Below are 25890 nucleotides of genomic sequence, written 5' to 3' on the forward strand. Positions count from 1 at the left end.
AGTAACCCCATCCATGCCAAATAAGTGTTAAACCCCATTAAAGAAAGGAATATTGAGATGGGAAAGAAAAGTGAAAAGGGCAATATGGTAAAAAGAAAGGTGGATTCGCGTAGAGAGAGAGACAGAGAGAGAGAGTATCGAGAGCTTCTATATGCACACATAGGGGTGTGCACAGTGCGGGTCGGTGCAGTTTGAGAGAAAAATAGAAATCGTATGGCGGGTGACGGATTGATAAAAATGTCACTAGAATTTGCCATTTTCCTTATCAAAAACCGGCGGTTCAGTTGGCAAATAATGGCGGATTTGCCTTGGCGGTTCAGGCAGATTGGCGGTTTATAAAAAATATAATTCAAATTACAAAACTTAAATCAAAAAGTAAAAAAATGACGAGAGATATCGTGATGTTAAGCATCTTGTGAAACTTTCTTCTGATGCGGCAAGTGTAGCAACAATATGATAAAATCAACGACTATGCATCAGTTCATTACAAGCATCTGTGGAAGCTACAATGATCAAATACAATACATAAAATTAATATTATTCAAAGTTTACAATATATTGAAAATGTTTACTGTTGAAAAGTATTTAGGTTGAAAAGTGAGCTGATGCAAGTTTGCAACATGGCCAGGAAAAAAAAAAAAAAAAGATTGAAAAGTGAATTGGAATCCAACTTTATTTTGGATTACTGACATCTTGAATTCCCCTCCAGCAGTAATGTAATATTATATTCTAAGATATAGAACAACAAGCAAACTTAAGTAAAAAAGAATTTTTAGAATCTTATAAAATATGATTTAATAGCGGTGCGAGTCGGTGCGGTTTGGAAGAAAAATAGAAACCGGCGAATTGATAAAAGTGTCACTAGAATATGCCGTTTTTCTTATCAAAAATCGACGATTCGATTGGCAAATAATAACGAATTTACCTTAACAATACAATTCGATACGATTTTAACGATTTCGACAATATTATGCACACTCCTATGCACACACCGTATCCCCTCTTTTCACATACTTAATAAAAAAATAAAAAAATGTGTTAAAAAGTTATGTACGAAGAATCTACATAAAGGGCGAGTGATGTGCATAGATAGATGCTCCCGAGAGCATCAGATGCCCTTGGACCAGTTCCCACGTTTGATATATATACATGACTCTCCTCTCTCTCCGTGTATATATATATGTACAACACTTGTACCCTTCTATTACCACAAACCCACAAACCTCTTTACGTTAGACCGTATTTCTTCTTTACCATTTCTCTCTTTCCCAATTTTCCTTCGTTTTCTCTCAATTTCTCGCTAGCCAAGCAAAATGGCCGATCAGCTTACCGACGACCAGATCTCCGAATTCAAGGAAGCTTTCAGCCTCTTCGACAAGGACGGCGATGGTCAGATTCTCTCTCTCTCTCTCTCTCTCTATATATATATATATATTCACGTATGAATATGATTTATTGTCTGATCTTTCGTTTTGTTCAGATCTGTATCTTGAATGATGTTATTTCCCTTTCTTCGACTCTTTGTTGCCTCATTTTTAGGGCTTTTTGTCGTTGATATTCGCATCACACACATTTTTATCTCCCTGGGTCGTTTCAGATTGTCGTTTTGTTGCGTTTGATTGATTGATGGTGTAGGGTTAGTGCATGATCTGTATCAATCATGCGAAATTTCGATGTTATGTTGTGATTGCATTACACAATCAAATTGATTTGATTCGAGGCTTGATTATTTGCTGATTGTTGTAATCTCTCTGCCTGAGAGGCTTTTAGACCTTTTTGTGCTTGTGTTATTTTGCTGCTGAGTGTTTTTTGATGTGGATGATCAGTTGGATCTATGGATAGTTGATTAATTGTAAAAATTTGATGTTACTGTGTAATATACGTAGCGGAACATCTTTTTGTTGTTCAAAGTTCTCATTTATGCATTAGGCTCCGGTTAAATCTGGGGCTTCTGTGGGTGATGGCGATCCGTCAGCAGTTGTGCCCCGGCTATGATCTTTCATTAGAGAAATTCATATTTGATTGTTATGATTCTAGTTTCATACAATTTGTCTATTATCCATTCTATAGTTGTCTGCTCCCTAAATTTGTATGTCTCTGTCCAAATCTTGCAATGATTCTACGGATTGAGTTGAATTGGGTACACTTCAATAAATTGCAAGGACTTCTATATGGAAGATCTTGCAACGATTTTGCGTTTTTAAATGTTGTAGTTAAATGGGTAAACCACAGAATTAATTGTATGTTCTATTGCTGTTTGTATTTTCATCATCATCATGAAAAGTTCCTGAGCTGTGGTGGTTTTTAAAGGTTTAACAATGTTGCTTGGTGATTGAAGCTTGCGAATTGCATTTACACATCATATTGTATTTTGTATATTTGCATTCAAGTTGGGGACGTTGCCCCAATGATTTGTATTATATCAATTTGTATCCTCTCCATCATCACAAAGAATCTTTGAGCTGTGATACTCATTAAACTAATGTGGCAGTGTTATTTGGTACTTGAGCCCTTGGAACTTATTTTATTGTTCTGTTTTCTTTTGTACCACTTGCATTTTTTTTCCCCTAAAGGAGTATAGTGTTATGCTACTGTTTTGTGTTTCCATATCTTGTTGCTATCTGGATGCTTGGAAGCTTTACCATATATGTTTCCATTGCTTAAAAAGTTGTTCGCATGGCCATGATGTTTTACTGATATTGTTTGAAATTGTCTTTAAATGTGTAGGTTGTATCACCACCAAGGAGCTTGGCACAGTGATGCGGTCTTTGGGACAGAACCCAACAGAAGCTGAGCTTCAGGACATGATCAATGAGGTTGATGCTGATGGAAATGGGACAATTGATTTCCCAGAGTTCCTCAACCTGATGGCCCGGAAGATGAAGGATACTGACTCTGAGGAGGAGCTTAAGGAAGCTTTCCGGGTTTTTGACAAGGACCAGAATGGCTTCATTTCTGCTGCTGAGCTCCGCCATGTTATGACAAATCTTGGTGAGAAGCTCACAGATGAGGAAGTGGACGAGATGATTCGTGAGGCTGATGTGGATGGTGATGGGCAGATCAACTATGAGGAATTCGTCAAGGTCATGATGGCCAAGTGAGGACCAATCTACCCAACACTAAAATTTCAAAAGTAAAAAACAAAAAAAAACAAAAAAACAAAAACAAAATGAGATTTCTGTTTCTGGTTAGGACGTGTTCATTTGGTATTATTGGCTCTCCTTGGATGTTTGTCTGTTTACTTGTTTGCATTGTTCTGTAGTGCCTGCTCTTTTAGTATTTGCTTGTTTGCTCTGTCTCTTGCTTTTAGTTTGGGTTGTTAGTATTATTCCTTTCATCTCACATCTGGTATTTTCTTCTAACATATGCTTTATATTATGAGAACCTAGAACAATTGGGAGAATTTGGATGGTTTTGCTTATGGGTGACTAATTTTGTTAATATTCCAATTTTTAGTTTTCCATTTCTTGTCTGCCTCGGTAGTTTTCATGGTTTATGAGTATAACCTCATCTTTTGACAGTATTTGAAATGGTTAACCATATTAGATGAACTCTCTCTCCTCCCTACCAAACCCTTTGTCTGAGATGGCTCGGTCCCTCATTACCACTGGTCTAGTTAAATAAATCGTGTTGGTTGGTAAGATATGCAGTTGCTAATTGTGATTAGTTAGTTGGCCAGCCTGTTCTATTTCTATAACCCACGTCGTGAGTTGTGTTTTTGTGTTTTCAAAAAAGAAACCCCAAATAGTTTACTTGTAATAGAGTAGAGTGAGAGTGAACCTCACACCACACTCGGTGATATTGTTAACATGGGAAGAAAAGAGAGATTAAAGAATTAGAGAGCGCGTGAAATCTTTCTTAAAAATCAATAAAGATGGAATATAAAATTTGAGATAGCGCGTTGGCTAAACCTTAAAATAAATGATTTTTGTCAGATAGCTTGCATGTTGAGGCGATAGTTTATTTTATTCTAATGGAGTGATAGTCACTGATTCGTTTGGTATAGTATAGGATGCTCTGTCGCATCGGCACAAAGCTAACCTCATTTCTTTTGGTTGGGTTGGATTGGATTGGATGCTTTTTACACACTCCTAAAGGAGGGGCAAATCCAATCCAAAGTGTATTTGCACCCACACCTGGCCTTGATGATTCGATTCGATAACCTTTAGGCCTGAGATATTTTGGCATCTGATTCTATTTTATTATTGTTGTATTTTTATTTTGGATAAGATACTTAGCTTATAGCTGACGCTTGTGTGGGGAGTGGTCTTCGTGAATGTCACATCTGAGGTCAAATTTAGAGCGGACACTCCATTTTACGTGTTTATAGTGTACACCTTGATTGTGATTTTATACACTTGTATTTTTGTAATTCTTGTAACTTTTATAGATTGATTTTAATTTTAATTTTAATTTTAATTCTAATTCTTAAATTATTACTATTATTTTTTTATATTTTGCTTTTAAATTATTAATTTTATTTATTTAGTTCCTAAAATATTCTATTTCAATTCGAATGATTTAGTTGGAGGCCCTCCATCTGAATTAGTAATGGTGAAGACTTATTTAATTTTAGGGTAAATTATAAACACACCTTTTAAGGTTTACTTAAATTGCAAATTATTCCTTATGGTTCTAAAAATTATATTATGTCTTTTAAGGTTTCTAATTTCATAACAAATAGGTCTTTTTATTAATAAATCATCAAGTTAATTAACAATTTTTAATAATATTAAAATTTTATTTCAATTAATAATTCAGATATTTTTATTATTGTATATATGAACAGTTAGAATTTTTATTTTTTAAATTAATTTTGTTAAATAAAAATTTTTGACGGGGAGGTATTTGTAATTTTTCAAATCATAAGAGGCAATTCATATTTTAAGTAAATTTTATAGAATATATTTATAATTTATTCTTAATTTTATAATTGAAATTATACGACCAAATATTTATTAATTTTACTCACATCGTGTTGCACAATTTATACATTACAACTAAATACTTATATTCTTTTTTTAAAATTTGACTCGTAAGTCTTTCTTAATTTACTGGTAATGATATTACAAGTTATATGTCAATTTTTTATTTGTTATAAATTTATTATTCTTCGTAAATTGTAATTCAAAATTATGATTAGCAATGTGGAAAATTATTATCATAATTTTGATTACATCACATATTATAATATAGGGGCAATTTGGAAAAGTTTGCTTTTTAGTTTTTTTTACACAAAAAGTCACAAAAAAATCAATTTTTTGAAATCCTCTCTTTGATTTCTGTCCTTAACTCCCTACTTGCTGAGTTATTGGGTCTATTTTTTGGCCCAATTTCGATGATTAGAATTGTTCACATTTTAAAATTTATTAAGTATATTATACCTGTAAAAAATAAGTTGATCGGATATCAAACAGTATGTGTTCGGAACTAATTTCTCAAAACACCATATAATTAGAATACTTTGCATCATAAATGATGAGATGCACATCATGCGCATTACAAACTGGCCTCAATTGTATCTCATCTTTGCTATTTATCATGTTGTTAGAAAATTGTTGCAATTATATTTTACTCATACTAATAATGAAATGAGCTCATTTTGTTGTTAAAACTGATGCTCTCACAAAAAGTGTGGATGTAGGGGATGACAATTTCTTACCGCTCTACTACTTATCTTATTTTGCACGGATTTTTCTCCCCCTCTGATAAGGAACCGACTGGGGACGGATTTTTCTTAAATGGCATTGTTAATTATTGCTTCTCATCTGAGGATTTGGTTATGCACTTATTGAATATTTTATTTCCCTAAAATTCCAAAAAAAAAAAATTATTTTAACTTTGTTTCTTATTTTATATCTTATGCTTATAAAACACTATTTATAATATACCATAGCATATCTCATTTTGTTAATATTATCATTTCTGAAGTTACAAAATTAATTTTCAATTATCATATTGCTCCCATATCCAATATAATATGGAGTGTTGGCAGGCCACTGTAAACCCCTTCCACAGTCATTGTACCTCCATGATTTTCTGCTCTATTATTTTCTTCTGTCTTTCTCTTTCTCTAATGTCATTGTTTTCCCCAGCACACAACTTATGTGTGTATACATATATTTTTATAGGAGAAGATAGTTGAATAGTTGTATTGAGTCTATTGATACCATATTTCACACATTTCACCAATCAATTATGTTATATTTAGATTTTGAATTTGTTGAGAAAAAAGAAAATTGAAGAGATTTGAGGGGGAAATATAGCCCCCCTTTTTTCTTTTTTTTTTAAGTCCCTCGAATCTAAGATTCAAACATGTCTTCATCATTTTCTTCTTCTTCTTGACTAAAAAACACCTATAAAATTTAGGAAAATGTCTGAGATTCCCCAAAAAGCTCCCACAATTTAGCCCAATAATATGATATGGTAGGTGTAAATTTTTAATTTGACTCAAGGGGCTAGCCTCACGTTTTGAGGTGTGCTCTTAAAGTCTCAAGTTCATAACTTTTTATGTGCAAACAATTTCGTAGGATCAATCCATACAAGGTTGAGATCTCCATAAGAGAGCAGTGAAATTAGTTTTCCGGATTAATCAATCTAATAGGCCACATTATTGTAAATAAATTTATGAATCTAAAAATATGGTTCTATTAACATTTGTCTGAAATCCATTTCGGAATGTTGGAGAGGCCAACTCAACATTCTTAGAGACCCATCCATGACTAAGGTATGAACACCTCTCTCAAATCTAGTAATAGATTAGTCTCAATTCGGTACGGGCTTAGAGATTAACACTATATTTACCCTTCTGTTTTGTATCAAACATTGTGATAGAAAGGGAAACTAAGTAAATCTGTGTAAACTCCTCTTTTTTAAATAAGAAAGTTACTCTAGTTCTGTTTAATTGGGTATATCAGTTTGGAAGTTTAAAAAAATATATTAAAATATATAAATGTGTAAGACTAGGTGAAAAAATTAGGGCTGAGCAAGAAATCCGTGAAATCCGTAATCCAATCCAGTCCAGTCCAATCCGATAGGTTTGGATTGGTTTTTTGAATCCGCGGTTCGGTTCCGGATTGAAGAATTAAAAATCCGTAGTTCACGGATTGGTTCCGGATTGAATCCCACGGTTCCGGATTGGAACCGATCCGGACCGTATACAAATAGTCTATATTTTTATTATACAACCTCCCCCATAGTATCTTCTCTTATTCTATATAAAATCTAAACTCAAACCTAAAACCGTATAATATCTTCTTTTATTACTTTTGTTTGTTAGTTTTAAGTTTTAATTTGCAATGGTCTAAATACTTATGGTGAAACCAGTTTTCTTATGGTTGTTTAAATTATAGAACAGTATGTCGTTATTATAGAAAAACATATTGCTATTATGGAACTAATATAGCGTTATGTTTATATTTTTATGAAATTCAAGTGTTATATATATATATATATATATTTTTGTTATTTAATTATGTGAATCCGTGGTCCTAAACCGATCCAATCCGTGTTTAAATGGATTGGTTCGGATTGGTTCCATGATTTAAACGGATTGGATTGGTTCCAATTTTTCAGGAACCGTAAATAACGGATTGGTCCTGGTTTTATCCCAATCCGATCCAATCCGGACCATGCTCACCCCTAGAAAAAATTACATTGAGATTATAATAATTTTGACATTTATTACTCCCCCCACTAGTGTGACTTTTTTAGTTTATATAATGATAGGAAATGGGTTGACGGAATAGGTTCATGTTGGACGATTTGTAAAATTGTAGTAATAAATTTTTTGACATTTTGAAAATCTCAATTTATCCTGCTCATTTTAATTATCAATTTAATGAATCTTGAATTTATTGTGTGTACTTGATTTTATTCTTTTTTTCCCCCCTGTTCTCCCAACTATAACAGATAATTACCATACTTTTTCAAATTTCCCGAATTCTTCAAGACCATTATACGACTATGACTCAATTTCTAAAATATAAATTTTAATTTTAGTTTAAAAAAATTCCAATCACCATTATTTCCATGCTGATAATTTTTAAATTGGGCCAATCCATTATTTAGAGCATCTCCAACGGTAATAGGCATTTTACCTATCTATATAAAGTATATATTTTATTTTGCCTATCAACTATTTCATGTTTCTACTCTAACCATACTCTTTATTTTAGCTATTCATCTAAATACTATTAATTTTATAAAATGCCACATCAGCAACAAAGATGGAGGGAAATGATCCTAATGATTAAACTCATTTTGCCTAGCCTTGAAAGCTAGCTACATGTAGCTAGTGAATATGAGTTGAGCTAAAATGCCTAGTGCATTGGAGTTGAAAAAAATGAGTTATACTAGGCATTTTTGTTGAATTCACCCCATGTGAAGGAGGTGATGCTCTTCCATGGGAACACACCTTGGTCAACAATGGAAGGCCACCAACCATCTTGAAGAGTCAAGGATGGAGGCTGCCCAAAGGCTCTCCCACCTACTCCCTCACCTATAAATGGAGGTTGAGAGGAGAGAGCAAAATGTGAGCAAACCGTGAGACAACAAAGAGTGCGAGAGATGTGAGGCGGAGAGACCGTCTCCCTCGGTGTGAGCGAGGGAGACGGGTGAGTGGCTGAGTGAGGAGAGTGTGAGCTCCTCCTCTATTGTAATCTTTCTGTAATCTCCTCATTGGTATAGTGATAACCGGTTACTCTCCCGTGGACGTAGGCATTGGGCCGAACCACGTAAAATATTGTGTCTCCTTGTGTGTGGGTGTGTTTTTCTGCTTGTTTTGATTTCTATAAGGTCTTGGGCGGGATCCCAGATCCCAACAAGTGGTATCAGAGCCTCGTCGGTGGCGTTTCGGAACAAAAACAGCGTGTTGTCCGAAACTGCCCAGAAATCAAGTTGCTCGAAATCAGGTTTTGAGCATACCAGGAGCAAGGGCTCGAGAAGAGGAGTCCAACCATATAAAGCAGACACCCAGAGGAGTTGGCACGCGCCCCCACGCGCCGCCTGAAGAAGGCGCGTGAGGCCCAGTCTCTCCACGCGCCGACACGCGCCGTGAAGGCAGCCGGCGCGTCGGCCCAGTCGCAGGCACGCGCCCCACGCGCTGATGAAGGAAGAAGACGAGTGGGGGGAGGCGCGTGCATGGCACGCGCGTGCCACGTCAGCAGCCACGTCAGCTGCCACGTCATCCGCAGGAGGAAGGATCCAGTGCTTCGCGGCTACGGTGCAGCCGCAGATCTGAGGCGTACAAAATGTTTTGGCTAGATCTAAGCCATTTGGAGTCCGTTTTTGGTGATCCAATAGTGGTTTCAGACTATTTGGAGTATTCCGGACACATCCGTACGGTCAGATTTTGGAGATGAAGTTTCTGTAAAAAGAAGGCAGATTAAAGTGGCAGACGGCGTTAGGGGCAGTGGACGGAATATTCTGTTGGTACACGGAATATTCCCTGAACTTCTGAAAATTACAATTTGGCCCAGAATTTTCAGAAAATTGTGGTGTGGCCCAGTTTTCGGGGAAAGTTTTCAGTGAGGTCCCTGGAAGTGCAGCGAAGGTTGGTCCTAGCTAAACGGACCGCTCCGGACGCAACCGCGAGGTCAGAATAGTGAAATTCTGAATGGTTTGGAAAGATTGTCAAAACATGGGTGTTTGCCATCTTCAATACTTGAAGGAAGGTTGCCGGATATTGTGGAACGCTGCGGATTCACTAAAGAGGTTAGAATGGACAGATTCTGACCAGATTGGACAACCAGATACAGATTGAGATAGATCATTGAAGACCAGAGGAGATCAGGCTTGATCAAATGGCAAATCAAGGGAGATCAGGATTGGTCAGGGGCGATCAGAGGATTGCAGACATGATTATCTCAAGATCAAAGGTCTAGGAAAGTTCTGTCAAAAAGACACTGTCTAAGGAGACTGGTTCTTAAGTGGGACCGGTTGTGACCCCACCAGTCTTTCCTGGGAACTTTCCTGGTTGTTGAGGTGATCGGAGGATCTGGTTCAATCAAAAGAGAAGACCATTCATCGACGGATAGATGATTTGGCAACCAGTACAGGCTCAGGGAAATACTGTGGCTGTTGGAGCTACTGTATACGAGAAGGTACTAATGGTATGTGGACATGTAGAACAATAGTTGCAGAGGAGCATACTAAGCGCAGAAGTACAATTGCAGACGTGCAACAGTGCAAGGGTACGCTAGAGTGTCGTACAGAGGCGCGAGAAGAGTGTGCAGCAGCGGGTTGTTGACAGTTCACAGGAACTTCCAGACAGAGAAATTGAGACAGGTAAAACGCAAGAGTGCGTGCCAAGGAGTGGCAAGTCTTATTTCTCTATGGTGGTTTCTTTAGTTCCATGGCAGCAGATGATAGAGTTGATGCAGATCTCTCAAGCAAGCTTGACGCAGGGAGACCAGAAGCCATGGGTGCGAGCACTATGCACGGAGTTGCATAGTGGTAACTTGTACAGACCGGTGGAAGTTGTCTTGACAGAAGGGCTAACTGTCAAACATCAGTACGGACAAGTGAGACAGAACCGAACATCAGGGATTGCAGCACAGACAACAAGCGTATGTGGAAACGCCAGGAGGTTGTTCAGAAGTGCAGAAGGGCAAAGGCTGGTTGTTCAGAAATAAGCTCCGAGCAAGGAAACTTGAGGATGTTGATGTGTCAAACTCTGAAGTTTTCTAGTTGCTCCAGTGTTCATCATGCAAGGAGTTGCATGATAGTCAAGGGCATCCAAGCAGGGGGTGCAGGACATCCAATCAGGGGGTGTCGGATATCTTGGTTGCGCAAGTTCAAGGATAGCAGGTATAGACATCCGAGACAGGAAGCATGGAAGAGATCTGTGGGAGATAGGAGCAGTGGCTCTCTCCAAAATCAGAGAGTGGTGTGAGTTGAGTTGAGGATGTCGGATTCCCTCCTCCTCTTGTATCTCTGGTGTTTTATCTCTAGCTTCAGGGGATGCAGTGTCTCAGTGAAGAGATGCAGACTATGTTGAATTTGGGCGTGACAAGATTAGCAGCAGTGTGTGCAGTGGATCACCTCACATGGGTTGAGGGGGTGATTTGTTGAATTCACCCCATGTGAAGGAGGTGATGCTCTTCCATGGGAACACACCTTGGTCAACAATGGAAGGCCACCAACCATCTTGAAGAGTCAAGGATGGAGGCTGCCCAAAGGCTCTCCCACCTACTCCCTCACCTATAAATGGAGGTTGAGAGGAGAGAGCAAAATGTGAGCAAACCGTGAGACAACAAAGAGTGCGAGAGATGTGAGGCGGAGAGACCGTCTCCCTCGGTGTGAGCGAGGGAGACGGGTGAGTGGCTGAGTGAGGAGAGTGTGAGCTCCTCCTCTATTGTAATCTTTCTGTAATCTCCTCATTGGTATAGTGATAACCGGTTACTCTCCCGTGGACGTAGGCATTGGGCCGAACCACGTAAAATATTGTGTCTCCTTGTGTGTGGGTGTGTTTTTCTGCTTGTTTTGATTTCTATAAGGTCTTGGGCGGGATCCCAGATCCCAACAATTTTAACTAACAAGTATTCTATGCCTAGTGGGTTGGAGATGCTCTTAGATTTGTTTGTCAAGTTCATGCTTACAAAATATGAATAAAATAAAATACGAAAGGATATGAAATAATGTAATTATGTGGTTTTGGGCAACGTGTTACTCACACCAAAAGTCATAAGTGCGAAAGTCTAAATCCTCTAAAATTAGATTATAAACTTAATTGTAAAATAAATACTTCTTTTGGTCATATGGTTCATTAACAAATTTACCTAAAATAATCTGTATCTCACTTAATTGATAAAGTGAAACATCATTACAAGTAGATTATTGTTTTGGGATTGTTTTAACCAATATCCTATTTTTGTTTCCAAAATTAATTAAACTCCTTGTATCATATGGACCAATATAAAACCTATTTTACAATTAATTTCATGATTAATCATAGAACATCTAAATTAAAAAACTTCATAATTTAATCGTATATATATATCTCAATTTTTTATTTTTATACTGTTTTTATAACAATTCATACTCACTTGTAGTCAGCACATGATGTGCTTTACGTTACAATGTGATATGTTTGAGGTTATAGTCAAATATATTGTATCATAACTAATGACTCTGTAAGTTACAATCCAATGTGGTTGGATCAGAATTTTGACTACATCACACCGTAACTTCAAGCACATCATATCATAATTTCCAACGTATCACATCGCAACTAGAGAGATCTAAGGTGCGTACTATAAATCGATCTTTTTCATTATTTTTTCTTTGAATTTATATTCTTTTAGAAGTTCTTTCTTTCCTCCTCTTCCACTTCTAATTTAGAACTCCAATCACTCCACCAAAACCTTTTTATTGATCATCCCTTCTCTCTTTTTCTTCAACTTTTACTCCTTTTTTTTTTTTTTTTAAAATACAACTTCATTATGATTTTCTTTTATTTTCTTCAAATTAGCTAATTGGCAACTTTCTTCCCACATATCTTTGGTCAAATGAGCCACACATTCCACAGTTTTACACAAACCACAGATTCTCGAAAGTGGTTTTTCACTTTCTTTGAATTTAAATATTCAGGTTGGGACATTTGGGGCAACTCATAAACTTGTACACCACCACACCACACCCATTGTTTCTTTAGATCAAACAAAGTGATGACTACTTTGTGCGCTTAGAGGTCATATCTCAAATAATGCAAGTGATCCATGTCTTAATAAACTATACATATGTATGTGTAAAAATATATATTTTGTATGTGTGCTTAGTTATAGCATTCGTTTGATATGACATAACATGAAAGAAAAATAAAAATTGAAGAAAACTTCTACATAGTAATTTTATCTAAAGAAGGGTAAAGTTGTAATGTACTTAGCCATCAGGTTACCCATTATAACAAGGTTTGGAAGAAATACTAGTTAGGCAGTTCTTTCACTTTTTTGTGAAAGTTTAATTCATATGACCCAAATCCTGATTAGTTTGAGAGGGAGAGGGATGTGATAGCACTAAAGTTCAAAAGATAATCACACATAACATATCTATTATTATAAATCCATAAAAAGGGTTCTTCGACAAGGTAAGAACGAAACTATAAGGCGACTAGGATAGGAGTATTAATTTACCTTGAGGGGTTCACTAGTCCATTTTCTAGTTTACAATGTGTGTTTCAACAATTTTAGGAAGAGTTTATGTCTAAATGAGGTCAAGGGAGGATAGTTTAAGGATGTTGGTCAAATATATATGTCAACGATCGGCTTAAAATTGACTGCCACGTTGAGCATTTATTGATCACTTACGAATGATATATCAAATTTCACGGATGAATCGGTTTCTTTGACCATTTCATTGATGAATCAGTTTCTTTGATTGAGTCTAAAATTGCAAAATAATAATAATAATAATATGAAAAACCACGTTTATACACTATCTAGTTTATCTCATTCCACGTACAATTGTGCAAACATACAAACAAATACAAAAGCACTTATAAAACTTGGAACATAAAATGGTGCAACACGAAGTAGCATAATATATACTACAAAACATTACGCACTCTTCATTGTTTTAACTAAATTTCACCAAATGTTAACTACTTTGAGCAATGACTTGTATAGTTTATGAAACTCTATTAGGCTTCCTTTAAGAGGAGCTAACAAGACAACTTATTGACTTAAAAATACACCAATACAATAAAAATTAAAATAAATCACGTTGTTTAGCACATTTATGACATTTTGATTTGTCTAATGTTTTTCTAGCTTAAGCATATGTTTGGTAATCTTCTTTACTTTTTAGTTTTTTTTATGCAAAGTGATCAATTTGTCATTCATAGTAATGCATTACAATGCAAAACGTCATGGGATTTTTGGCCCTTTTATATGGTTTTTTTTGATTTTTTTTTGTGTGTGTGTGTGTGTGTGTGTGTGTGTGTGTGGATATGTATTGATTTTTTTTTTATTTTTTTTAAAATAGAAAATTTGATTTTTTGAAGTCTGCCACATAATAATATGTTTTTAGCTTGTTGGGTTAAAAAACCAGCTAACTTATAAGTTGCAATGGAGTTCTTATCTTGGGAGAGAAGTATCTAACAATCTAGTGTCATAGGAGCAATTTTTCTTAAGCAGAGTGTTCTTGAGCATGCTACGAATGTTTGCAAGCTATTCAACTATTCATTTTCCGAGTCATTGTTCATTTTCACCAAAACTTAATAATTTATGCATGTTGCCTTTAATTTATAGTAAAAGAGGTTAAACTTAAATGAGTATCAACATAATTAACAAGAATTGTACTTCATAACTGAAATAAATCATTTTTTAGTCCAATTATTAGTTTATGATATATGGTTTTCTTCTATCCTTGATGAAGAGAAAAACATGTATAGAGATTTTGCAGAATGCTAGAACATTTGATTGTAAGCTAACTTGTAATTTCTAAATACAGAAGAAGAAGCAGGAAAATTGGAGCGAAGCGACAAGATAGCAATGCCTTGAAGAACAACTGCAATAAGAAAGGGCGTAGAAGAGTTCGTGACTGTTGGGTCCTTTAATTACAACTCAACTCACCATTTACAAATTGGCCTTAAATTTCAACCACATGTCGAAGGACATTATTACCCTTTGCACTAGGCTAATATGGTAGTGATCAGATTGGGTGAGGTTGGTATGAGTCTTAGTTTCAAATTTGTCCTCACAAATAAATTCATAATATCGTGTCACATTATGGATCAATGCAACTTCTTTAAACGAAAAATATGTAGTGATGGAGCGCAAAGTGGTGGATATATTTATAAGGATTTGCTATCAAAATGTAATAATATTACTCAAACGTGAATAAGTTTCATGTAACCTGGAATCATAAAGGTTATTCCCTTTGTTAGTTATATTTCTTGTTCAATTGCTAAAAGGTGGAGATTTCAATGAATGTGTAAATAAAATAAATAGAGAGTTGTAGATTCCAACTTAGTATATATAGTTGTGCAAAAGCGATTTCTACTCCTTCAATTCTTATTATAGAAATTATGGCCTAAAGTAAAGATCCACTATCACTGCAACCTAATAATATCGAGCAGTCCTAGTTAGAAGAAACAATTAAAATTGAGACCTCGTTTGGGAACATGCTAATTTAGTAATTTTTTGACTATTTGGCTAAAATATGAGCTAAAAAAAACTAGTATGTTTGGGGTGACTTTTTAGTTTTTTACGAAAAGATGTGCAAAAAGTAGAGAGAAAAGAAAATCTTTGACTTTTTGGTATGGGTTATTGGCTTTTTGACTTTTTTAGTAACTTTTTAACTTTTTGACTAAACGGGCTGGTTCCCAAACGAGACCTGAATATGAGTGTGTGTGTGCGTGAGAGAGAGAGAGAGAGAGAGCATTTACTTACAATTTTGTCCATATACTAATATATCTTTGTTTATCAATGCAAGAATAAAAGGATTGAATAGAACCAAATCAAACAGTTCCAATGATTCACTTTAGATGTCTATCAAATCCAAATTAAGTCAGGTAACTTCAAATGTTGCACTTCACATATTAGTCAAATCTAAGTTAAGTTCGATAATTTTGAAACACTCCATTTTTTTTATATGTCAAATGATCAGGCTAAGTTCGTTAAACTTTAGATGCTAAAATTTTCTTGTATATCAAATCCTATCAAGTTCAATAAATTTGAATGATCCACATTTTTTGTTTGTTAAATCAAGTTTAGTTTGATTACTTTAAATGATTCACTTTACTTATTTATCAAATCTAGTAAGGTCCAATGACTTCAATTGTCACGCCCTAAATTTTGTAAATAGAGTGAAAATGGATGTATGCTCAATGAGTCAAAGATTTACAAAGATTTTAATGTTTTAGTTCTTGGTTCTTGGTTCTTGGTGTTTGTTGTTGGCTCCTTGCCAACTCATGTGTGTTGGTTTTGTTGGGGTTTTGGAGATTGATTCCATCCACTGCTTTCAAAATCACACTTTTTGTATCTTTCTTCTCATCTAATATAAATTCTCTTTGCTGATCCAACAAGAAGAAAAAAAAAATGGAGTTCACAAAGTCAAAGATCCAAAGCTTGAAAAATTAATAACAATGGTCAAAGTGGATCAATCAACTCGCAACTAGCCCAATAGCACGAATTATCGAAAATGAATAAGTAATGCATGTCGCCTATTCTTAATGACAAAGTAATCTTGTAACCCCCCAAAAAATGATATGCAATCCTGTATCTAATTCGTTTCATTCTCTTGTAATCTTATAACATAATCTCATTAGTTTTTCATATATTAAGTGAAATGCCCATGTGTGAGTTATGTTTATAGGGTTGATAAGTTATGCCTTTACGGGTTTATGATAAAATAGACCATTGTCTCTCTCTCACCAATAGTTGGCGCAACAAACAATTTTACATTGCAATTAATGGCCCAAGGTCTTATATAAAAGAATGGCTCGACAGCGACAAATGTGTTGAAAAAAGATCTCTAGTCTTCTAATGGCTTTGTATAACCACTAGTACTTGAAATTTTTATGCAACAGTAGTAGAGGTATGTCACTAACATGCTCAATATGAAATTCTGAGACGTGTGACCATGACGCAACACATATGGAGATGGATTTTCAATGCAATTCATCAATTTCAAAGCCAATGGAAAAGGACAACTCACGCATTTAATCAAAACTTGCAAAATTGAGCCCAAAGCTCTAGTTTTCAACTCACACAAATCATTATTTCATTCCATGATTTTCAAGTTGTGTAGTAACCAGCAAGGATGGAACTAGAAATTTTGTTGAGCAGCCAAGATGAGCATAAAAAAAAGAAAAAGAAAAAAAAGAAGAAGAGAGGTTAACTTCGTTACATTTTTAACTGAAGATCATTTTTATATAATAGTTCTGAAAGAAGTATTTTGAAATCATTTTGTTAATTGACACGATCTAGTCTAGTAAATAAAAAGTATACATATTTCTTTGGTTTTTTTAAATTTTTTTTTAAAAAATGTAATATTTACCTCTTGTATAAATCAAATTGATTTGATAAAGAACTGAAACAGTTGGAAATCATCTGATTATATATTTGAAAAAATATATAAGTGCAATGCAATTAAAATTCCATAAGTGACCCTTTATTTTTTTCTATTTATTTCTAGGTGCCCTCAATTTAAATTATTGCAAATGCAATGTTGTATACTTTATTTTAAAAGTAAATATTTAGTATAACAATAACATTACATAACCGTATTATTAATATATATATATATATATATATATATTATAGTGTGATTCTAGGGATTATAAGATTGAATTAGTGAAAGAGAGTGATGTCCACTTAATTTCATTTGAGATATTTTATTGTTTGACATCAGGTAACATATTTTGATTGTTACACTTAATACTTATTGATAAAAAATATATATATTCAATTAAATCGGTTGAACCATTAAACAGTTGGATTCTTTTAGGGGATGGTTGGTTCTAATTCTAATAAATTAAGAACCATTAATTACAGTTCTGTAACTAATTAAAACTCAAAAAACCAGCACAGACTAAACCATTCCATACTTTCTATTAATTTTGATGTCACAAGGAATATTCACCACCTCATTGACTTTCTAGGACTTCAATATTACTCTAGCTATTTAAAAAATTATTTCCTCTCTATATAAAGGTACTTATTTGTGTAATGTGTTTTGCCACTATTTATGTGATTATTATTTATTTATAAATCTTATCTAGTAGACTTCTACCTCAATAAGTCCATAAAATATTCTTATGTTCCATCAAATCCTATATACTTATAGAGTTTTATACTAAGAGATCATTTTTTTCCTTGTTTGTAATTTTTTTGGGACTATTACACCCTTTGTTATATTTTGGTAATACCAATTATCAATAGTTGTACCATTCACATTTCTATAGTTTGTTAAAAGCAGTTTTGGTGATCACCGATTTTATAGGAATTGGGTTGATACGTTTCGAATCTCTATTTGATAGGGTTTCGAAGTTCTTATTTAGTGTGTTCCTCCATTGTTGCAGTGAAGTTTTGTATTCTTCCATTGGTGTTTTGTGTTCGAAACTTTATATTCGTCCATTGTTGCTTTGCATTTGAAGCTTTGTGTTCTTCCATTGTTGCAGGTTGAAACTCTGTTTTCTTATAGTCAAATATTGCAGGGACATTACGATTGTGGTAGGTTTTTTCTTACACATTGGTTGAGATTAAAGGGAAAGAGAACGTTTCAAAGTTCTATTTCTGTTATAGTTGCGATTTTAGCTAGAGATAAAAGATAGAGAGAAGGATGTGAATCAAAAGGAGAGAGAATGATTTGAAGCTCGATATTGTATTAACTTAATTTTGTTACAGACTTGTTCATCAAAGGTAGGTTTGGTTTAATTTGAATTACTGTAATAATGGAATTGTATGGATTGTTAATGACAGTGATAATGATAAAGATAAAGATGAAGATGATGATGATGATGAAGAAGATAGGAATGTGAGTGATGGTTTTTTTATTTTTGGAGAGATCAAGATTTTTTGGATTTCTGGTTATGTTGCTACCGTTGTTTCTAATTTTTTGTAAACATCATCACACTGTTTTTGATTTTTTGTAAATATCATCACATCATTAACCAGTATTAATATTCACATTAATTTAAAATGGAAAATTGTTATTGTGTAGTCAATCGGTATTAATATTCACACACAAATTTAATATAACATTGAATGATAAATATGTTTTCATTGTGTTCTTTACCACTATGACAAGATGATGTTAAAGTTCACATCAGTATTGCATCAAATTACACAACCACAAGCCTCAACTTTCATTTTGAATACAAACATTATATGAATGTTCACACTAGAACATACGAATGTGAAGGTTCACATTGTAACTGGTTTTTCGTTCTCTTCAGAGGGGTTTAGTCTCTCCGAATATGATAGCCCTACAGTTTGGACTCCCGTGGTTTTGAATCTAGTTCCACAAGTGCAATATGAAACAGAAAAACACAAAAGAGTCTAAATCCGACAAATATTTGAAAAATTGATTTTATATCAAAAAATGCCAAAAATGGACTGCATTGTCAGATTTCAGAGTCACCGCCTAAATATTTTTGAAAAATTTAGGAAACCTATGACCCATGCCAAAAGCCACTTGTCTGTCATCACCAAAGTATCTTGGCTCGGGAACTTAAGTATGAGAGGGGAAGGTCATCAATTGAGCACCCGACTTATCCAATCAAAGATCCGCCTCTACTAATCATGATATGATTCTTATGTATAGTATATGCTCTTGTTCCGATTATTAGGCTATCTTACTATGTAAGGCACACAAGTATAGATTATTTCGCCTTTTTTTGGAATGCTTTGATTTTATGTTTATTTGAAAATTGTTTTAAATATGTGCTTCTTGAAAAAGTAAGCTTACATTTACATTAATCAAATTATACTAACTTAAGCGAACTAGCCTCCGTCCACAGGCATTCAAGAGGTATATCAATTAAGCACTTAGCCTGCTGGTAAATATGCTCAACATGCCAACAATTGCACGCATGCAATATGCTAAAGCGAAAAAATGCTTACCCCAAATGTCCAAAGCGAGCCAAATGTAAAAAAATAGTTAGAAAAAATGCATGATCCTAAACAATGCAACATGACTAATGCGACGCATATAACATGCAATTAATAGGCTCCACTACTAGCATGGCATGTGAGTCAATTCAAGGCATGTGACAAAGCGCGTATTCGAGTAAGGAATTTGAAATTGACATTGATTAGTATGATGAGCCGAACCCTTATGCACGCAAAATGAATGAATGTGAGTCATGGAAAATGCTAAGGAAAATATGATGCTACATAACCACGGTAAGCATGTTAATAACAGGGAGAAAAAAATAGGGATTGAAAGACATACACAAATTATTACATATTTACCCTTACGCAAGAGGGTCCAAATAAATGTCTTAATTAAACTAACTTTTACAACACCAAATTAATTAACTTGCTATTACAAGTTCTGAATGAAGCTACTAATTAATTACAACATACTACTATTAGCATTACTTTAACGGAACACGGAAAGTGAAGAATGGCACATGCATGAACGAGAATATCTGCCTGAAAACTCCTTTGTTTTGTTGCCAGAAATTGTTCTGTTCGCAGTCAAAAAATAATTCTGTTTTTGTCTCAGCTTTTGCTTGTTCTGTCATGAAAATGACACTGCTTGTATAAAATAGAGTGGCTGATCGGCCTTGAAAAGTGGCCGACCGGCCATTGTTTTGAGGGTCTGCCTTGCTACTACAGAAATGAAACAGAGCAAAAATAGAGTGTTTCCAGGAGATGTTTGTCCCTTCTATCTCTCCCTATCATGAAACTGATCCAGAGAAGAGTAGGGTCGATTCACAAACCATCGATTGTCGCAAAGTTATTGCGTGATGATCTATGAATCGATAGGACAAAAGTTCAATAAATGAAAATAAAAAACCAACAAAACCTCCTCCCTATCATGGAGTTACCTCAAGGGAAAGGGTAAACATTAATTCTTGCCTCATTATCATCATTAAAGAGTATGAAATGACTCAAGACTCTATGGGTTCAATATAACGTCTGATTGAACCCAACTCAATTTTATTATCTTGTGCCTCTTTTAGTCTAATTTTATTAGCCCTTTTTATTACATTTCCATTCTTTAATCATTTTGTCCAAAAGTGATAATTACATCCACTAATGAAGAGAAGTGAAGTTGCACTTAGCATGAGAGAGATGTAATGCCCTGGTAATGAACCTCTGAAGAGATTAAACCATTAAGCATGGAAGGTCTTTTTCTCATGCCTTGAACAACAATCAATTGTTTGAAACAACTCTCAAAAAAAAAAAAAAAAAAAACCAAGAAAGGAGAGAGGTTGCAGAGATGATGAAGTGTGAGTATATGTATGAAAAACTATGAAATAAAAGCTATCAACTCAAATAGGTTAGTATCTAAGGCCTAAACCACCAAACCTGTGAGGAGTTACAACAACACAAGCTTAATATGCAAAGCATAAACTAAGTAAACACATCAAAACAGCCCCAAAATTAGTAAAAACAATGCTGAAAATTATCTTGGAAAAGCTAAGAAAAGTGAGCAAAAAAAGAAAAAAAATAATTAAAACTAGTATGCAAGCCTAAGGAGGGGTGGCTAACCCCTTCACTTTTTCAACCTCAAAACCACATATTTTAGCCTCTGAAAACTTTGAAAACAAGTGAGAAATACAAGGATAAAAGCTTATGGAATAAGATTCAAAGAAGGGTGGTTAACCCCTTCACCTTTAGTAGCTTTAAATCACAAGTTTCAGCCCACCAAAACAGTCTAAAAACAGTATGAAAACAGCAAGAAAAGAGAAAAAAGAAGTAGTGTAAAGATGGCCAAAGTTATACCTCTTGAAGAGGAGTTACTCTTTTGTTTGCAAACCACAAGGCCTTCACTCTCAAGGGGTGATATTTGAGCTCAAGAACCTCAGCAAGGAACCTCAAATTCTTGGTCTAGGAAGTGTACTGTGTAGTGTATGTGTGTTACAAGATAGAGAGGGAGAGTGTTTGGCAAGATTTTGAGCTTTGGAAAATTTTTCTAACCTAAAACCAAGAGGGATGGCCAAGTATATATAGAAAAATAGGTTGCTATCTCAAAAAATCTGTATTGAGCCAGCTAGTGCAATGCATGCACATGGGGGGACAGCTGGCAACAAATATCTATTTTGTCAAAAAACCTGGCCAGCCGGCCAAATAGGGGACGGCCGGCCACTAATTTTTGTCCAGCCGGCCACTTGTTGGCCAGCAAGCCTCTGAGTGGCCAGGCTAGAAAAAAAGTAGGTTTTGGTTCAAAGAGGGTATAAGGTTCTAGGCTTTGAAACTAAAAACCGAGGCTTTTTGCTGAAGAAATCGAACGTTTGTATAGCGTATTATTTCATCATCGAGTGTTCACCTTAAGGCGTCCAAGTCTTAAAGGCGGTCAAAAATAGGGTGTCTACAGTTGTCCCTCTTTGATAGAGCTTGAAGTCATGAAATGACGTGTCAAAGTCCAAAGACGGCCCATTTGACAAAGCCATAAGACTTGGGCAAACAAATAAAATGCAGATGCAATTGGCTGAACTTGAAAGTTGCCTACGTATCTCTTTGCAAGGAATCAAATCAGTGTAGTTCAGGGGCAGAATGCAAAATGATATCCACAAATAATACCGTCTAAAGCTGGACTTACACGCCTCGCGAAGCTAGGTTTGAAAATCCATGAGCATACAAGACAATACAATGAACGATAATCAGGATGACAGCATATGAATGCAAAGCCTCAAGATTAAATCAAAATAGGTCTAATCGTGCCTCGTACAGAAAGAAGTAAGCAAAAGTCAATTCCAAACACATTTCACGTAAAAGAACAAAAGATGCACTCTAATCATGCTGAAATCATGAGAAGAGGAAGAGAAAAATCGCTTAGGGTCGCGTTCGTGCACACCCTGAGATACTCTAATCACGCTTAAATCATGAGAAGATGAAGAGAAAAATCGCTTAAGGTCACGTTTCCGCACGCCCTAAGATGTTCTAAGCACACTGAAAACGTGAGAAAAAAAAAGAGAAAAACAGCTCAAGGTCGGGTTTCCGCACACCTTGAAATACTCTAATCACACTAAAACGGGAGAAGAGAAAGAGAAAAATCGCTCAAGGTCGTGCTTCCACACACCTTGAGATACTCTAATCACACTAAAAATGTGAGAAGAGAAAGAAAAAAACTGCTCAGGGTTGTGCTTTTGCACACCCTGAGATACTCTAAGCACGCTGAAAACGTGAGAAGAGAAAGAGAAAAACCGTTCAGGGTTGTGCCTCCGCACGCCCTGAGATACTCTAATCACGCTGAAAATGTAATAAGAGAAAGAAAAAAACCGCTCAGGGTCGTGCTTTCGCATACCTTTAGATCCTCTACTCACCCTGAAAATGTGAGAAGAATAAAAGAAAAACAGCTCAGGGTCGTGCTTCCGCACACCCTGAGATACTCTAATCACACTGAAAATGTGAGAAAAGGTCCTGAGATGATACGATAGATGCAAAGAGTATGATGAGATTATGCGATAAATGCACGATAGCGGTTTGACCGTACGATATGTACGATGACAGTATAGATCGTGCGATAAATGCACGATGTGGTATGCGTGACAAGCGATGTAATGGATGATGTTTAGGAAATGCAGTAAACAAACAAAGCGGCGCTTTGGAAAGCACCTCATGGAGTGAGTGATGAACAACCGCTCTATTCTGACAGGGATCTCCCTCTTGTGTTTTTCAAACTTCCACCTTTAACTCACAGTTCAAAGGTCCTCAAATGTTAACAAGGGGTAAAATCTGCATGCGAAAACCGCGGATGCCACTTTTCTCCTTGATCGTATTCACAGCTTTCCTTATTCTCCAACGGGGTGACAGACTAGGTTGGTTCAGTATTCAAAATTGAGGCGCACACATGCTATTTCAATCTATGGGGTTGCTATATAGATTTTAAGCCAATGATACACCCTTGGGTATTTAAACCAGACTTTAGGCTCAGAAATTCCAAACATTTGTGTTCTAGGCATCGCCATTCAAACTCTAATTTCAACCATCGTAGTTGGTCTCCTAGGAACTCATTGCAAACACAACCAAGATGCCTGTGATAGGGAATGGTGTTCAGGGAGAGCACTTTTGATCATTACTCTGACTAAGCAAGCTTGAGCTTAGGGTCGAGGTACACTCATACTTCAGAGAAATGACGAGGCCTGCGAAGGTGCATCCGGAATGCAATCTCGAAATTTGTTGTAGTTGAAACAAACTCAGATGCTCCAATTTTCCCTTTTCTCTCTTGCTTTTGCAGTTCGAAACCTATGTAGCTTCAGATAGGTCCTTGTTTTATTGTTCCCTCTTTTTCGGGGTTGGACCCTGCAGTTTATGAATGAAAGAATTCTGTTTTGCACATCGTGGTGGGAATGGCACGGCACTCTGAGCACAAAATGATTTATTTTTGCAATTAAAACCGAGAATAAGTTCTTAACTGGGTATTGAGCCCATGACTGACCAAAGTACAAAATACGACTCAACAAAGGAAGAACAAAGTAAAAACAACCTAAACGCATCTATTTACACCTACTGAAATCAAAACAACTCAAAACAAGACTCAAAACAAATAAAAACCACAAACACAACACTTGGATGTTTGCCATCGGTGAGAGACCTCACAATTCACGGGGAGCCCATTGCTTCTCCAAGTATTGTTTCCCAGCCTTTCTTATTTATGATTCTCACATCACTTTGGTAATCAATCTCTATTTTCTCTCAAAAGCCCTTTTCTTACTTTTTCTCTCAGCGCACATTTCTCTATTCTTTAATCTCTCTTATATTTTATCCTTTCCCAAGTGTGGTTGATGGATAGGCTGAAAGTTGTGAACTCTATGAGGGGGTCAAATATCCAGCTCTATTTTTAGTCCATGCTTCGCACTTGGCTCGATACCTTGCTGTTTGGAGGATGAGAGAGCTTTTTGGCCCTTCTGATGGCTTCAATTGTGCCCTTTCTGGCGAGTGTGTTGACAATAGGGAAAAGACAGAAAACTTGACTCGACTATGCCCCTAGTTCATCATTTTGACTTTATTTTGTGTTTTTGGCTTTCTACTGAAACAATTTTGATCAACATGAAAGTTAGATTAACATGCTTGTTCGATTTTCTGTTTTGAAATCATGTATGTCAAACTATGAACACTGAAAATTTTCTTTTTTTGGGTCTAAGAAATGGTCCAGTTTTGAAAAAAAAAATGGAGTAATTTTCGAGAAATTTAGTCAACTTCATTAAAAATCCTTAAAACTATTTTTGCAAATGACCACTGCTCAACCAATGTGGAATTAATTTTTGAGATACACAACCTCAAATCTGAACTTGATTTGTTTTATAGCTGAAACTTCTAATGGAATAGGACAACCGATTTTGAACAAAGATAAACATGAAGATGAGCCAATTTTTATACATGGAGAGGATAGCTGAGTTGAATAAGGATAAGCTAATTAACATGGATAAAACAAGCAGGTTGAAAATGGTTGGGGTGAAACTTCAGGATAAAGTTGCCTACGTATCCCAAAGATGGGAATCAGGCCTTACGTAGTTCCCAGGTTAAGGTGCACTCAGGTATTAACACTTTTCTTTTGCGCTCTATCTTTTGCCAAAGCCATCCTTCCGGGTTTTCAACTTTGCGAGCTCTATTTCTCTTTTATTTTCATTTTTCTTTTATTTATTTTTTTGTTCTTTTCTTTTTTTCTTTTCATTTTTGTTCTTTTTTCTTTCTTTTCTTTTTCTTTTTTCTTTTTTCTTTCTTTTCATCTTTGTTCTTTTTTTTGTTCTTTTTCCATGCTCTAACTTTTGTCTGGGTTGCCCTTTCGGGTTTTCGGTCGAGTGAGCCTCTCAAGGATAGAAAAGTTTAACTTGTCCATGTTGATCAACTATGAGATCTTTAAGCCATCTAAATCCACGAGAATGGTTGTTATTCCTGACCAAATAATCACTGGTGATGTAGGGATGTCATGACCCAAACCCGCCCCTATAAGTTTAGCATCATAATCGGCCAGTAATCCTGGGATAACCGAAGGCCTCTGAGACAGATTAACATAATAGTAGGGGCTAGCGGAAGCAAATAACAATAAGCAACGTCCATTGAACTGTGCAGACTTATATGAGACAGAAAAAAAAATTAAAACTTTTTATATACATATATACACATTATCTTAAAGTCATCATATATATACAGATTAGACAAAAAGGAACTTAACCCTATTTACAAAATACACAAGACTTGTTCAACCAAATACGAAAACAAAACTTAAACTTTAAATCACATAGCGATAATCACTTGACATATCCGGAAC

At 35.4% G+C, this 25890-nt stretch overlaps 1 protein-coding gene across 1 annotated transcript; it reads left to right on the plus strand.

Moving 5' to 3' along the window:
- Positions 1-1052: 1052 nt before the first annotated feature.
- On the plus strand, positions 1053-14890 carry LOC145814363 (calmodulin-7). Its single transcript, XM_082911129.1, has 3 exons — positions 1053-1389; positions 2728-3097; positions 14452-14890. The coding sequence occupies exons 1-3, from the start codon at positions 1314-1316 to the stop codon at positions 14555-14557; spliced, it is 552 nt and encodes a 183-aa protein (XP_082767255.1). The 5' UTR covers positions 1053-1313; the 3' UTR covers positions 14558-14890.
- The last annotated feature ends 11000 nt before the right edge of the window (positions 14891-25890 follow it).

This window comes from Camellia sinensis, unplaced genomic scaffold (assembly GCF_055761805.1).
Source record: "Camellia sinensis isolate YWXY unplaced genomic scaffold, ASM5576180v1 Unanchor1, whole genome shotgun sequence".
NCBI classification, from domain to species: Eukaryota; Viridiplantae; Streptophyta; class Magnoliopsida; order Ericales; family Theaceae; genus Camellia; species Camellia sinensis.

Coding starts and splice junctions, on each gene's coding strand:
- LOC145814363 (XM_082911129.1), top strand. CDS start 1,314: ATGGCCGATCAGCTTACCGACGACCAGATCTCCGAATTCAAGGAAGCT. Junction 1,390..2,727: donor CTTCGACAAGGACGGCGATG/GTCAGATTCTCT, acceptor TTAAATGTGTAG/GTTGTATCACCACCAAGGAG. Junction 3,098..14,451: donor GTCAAGGTCATGATGGCCAA/GTGAGGACCAAT, acceptor TTCTAAATACAG/AAGAAGAAGCAGGAAAATTG.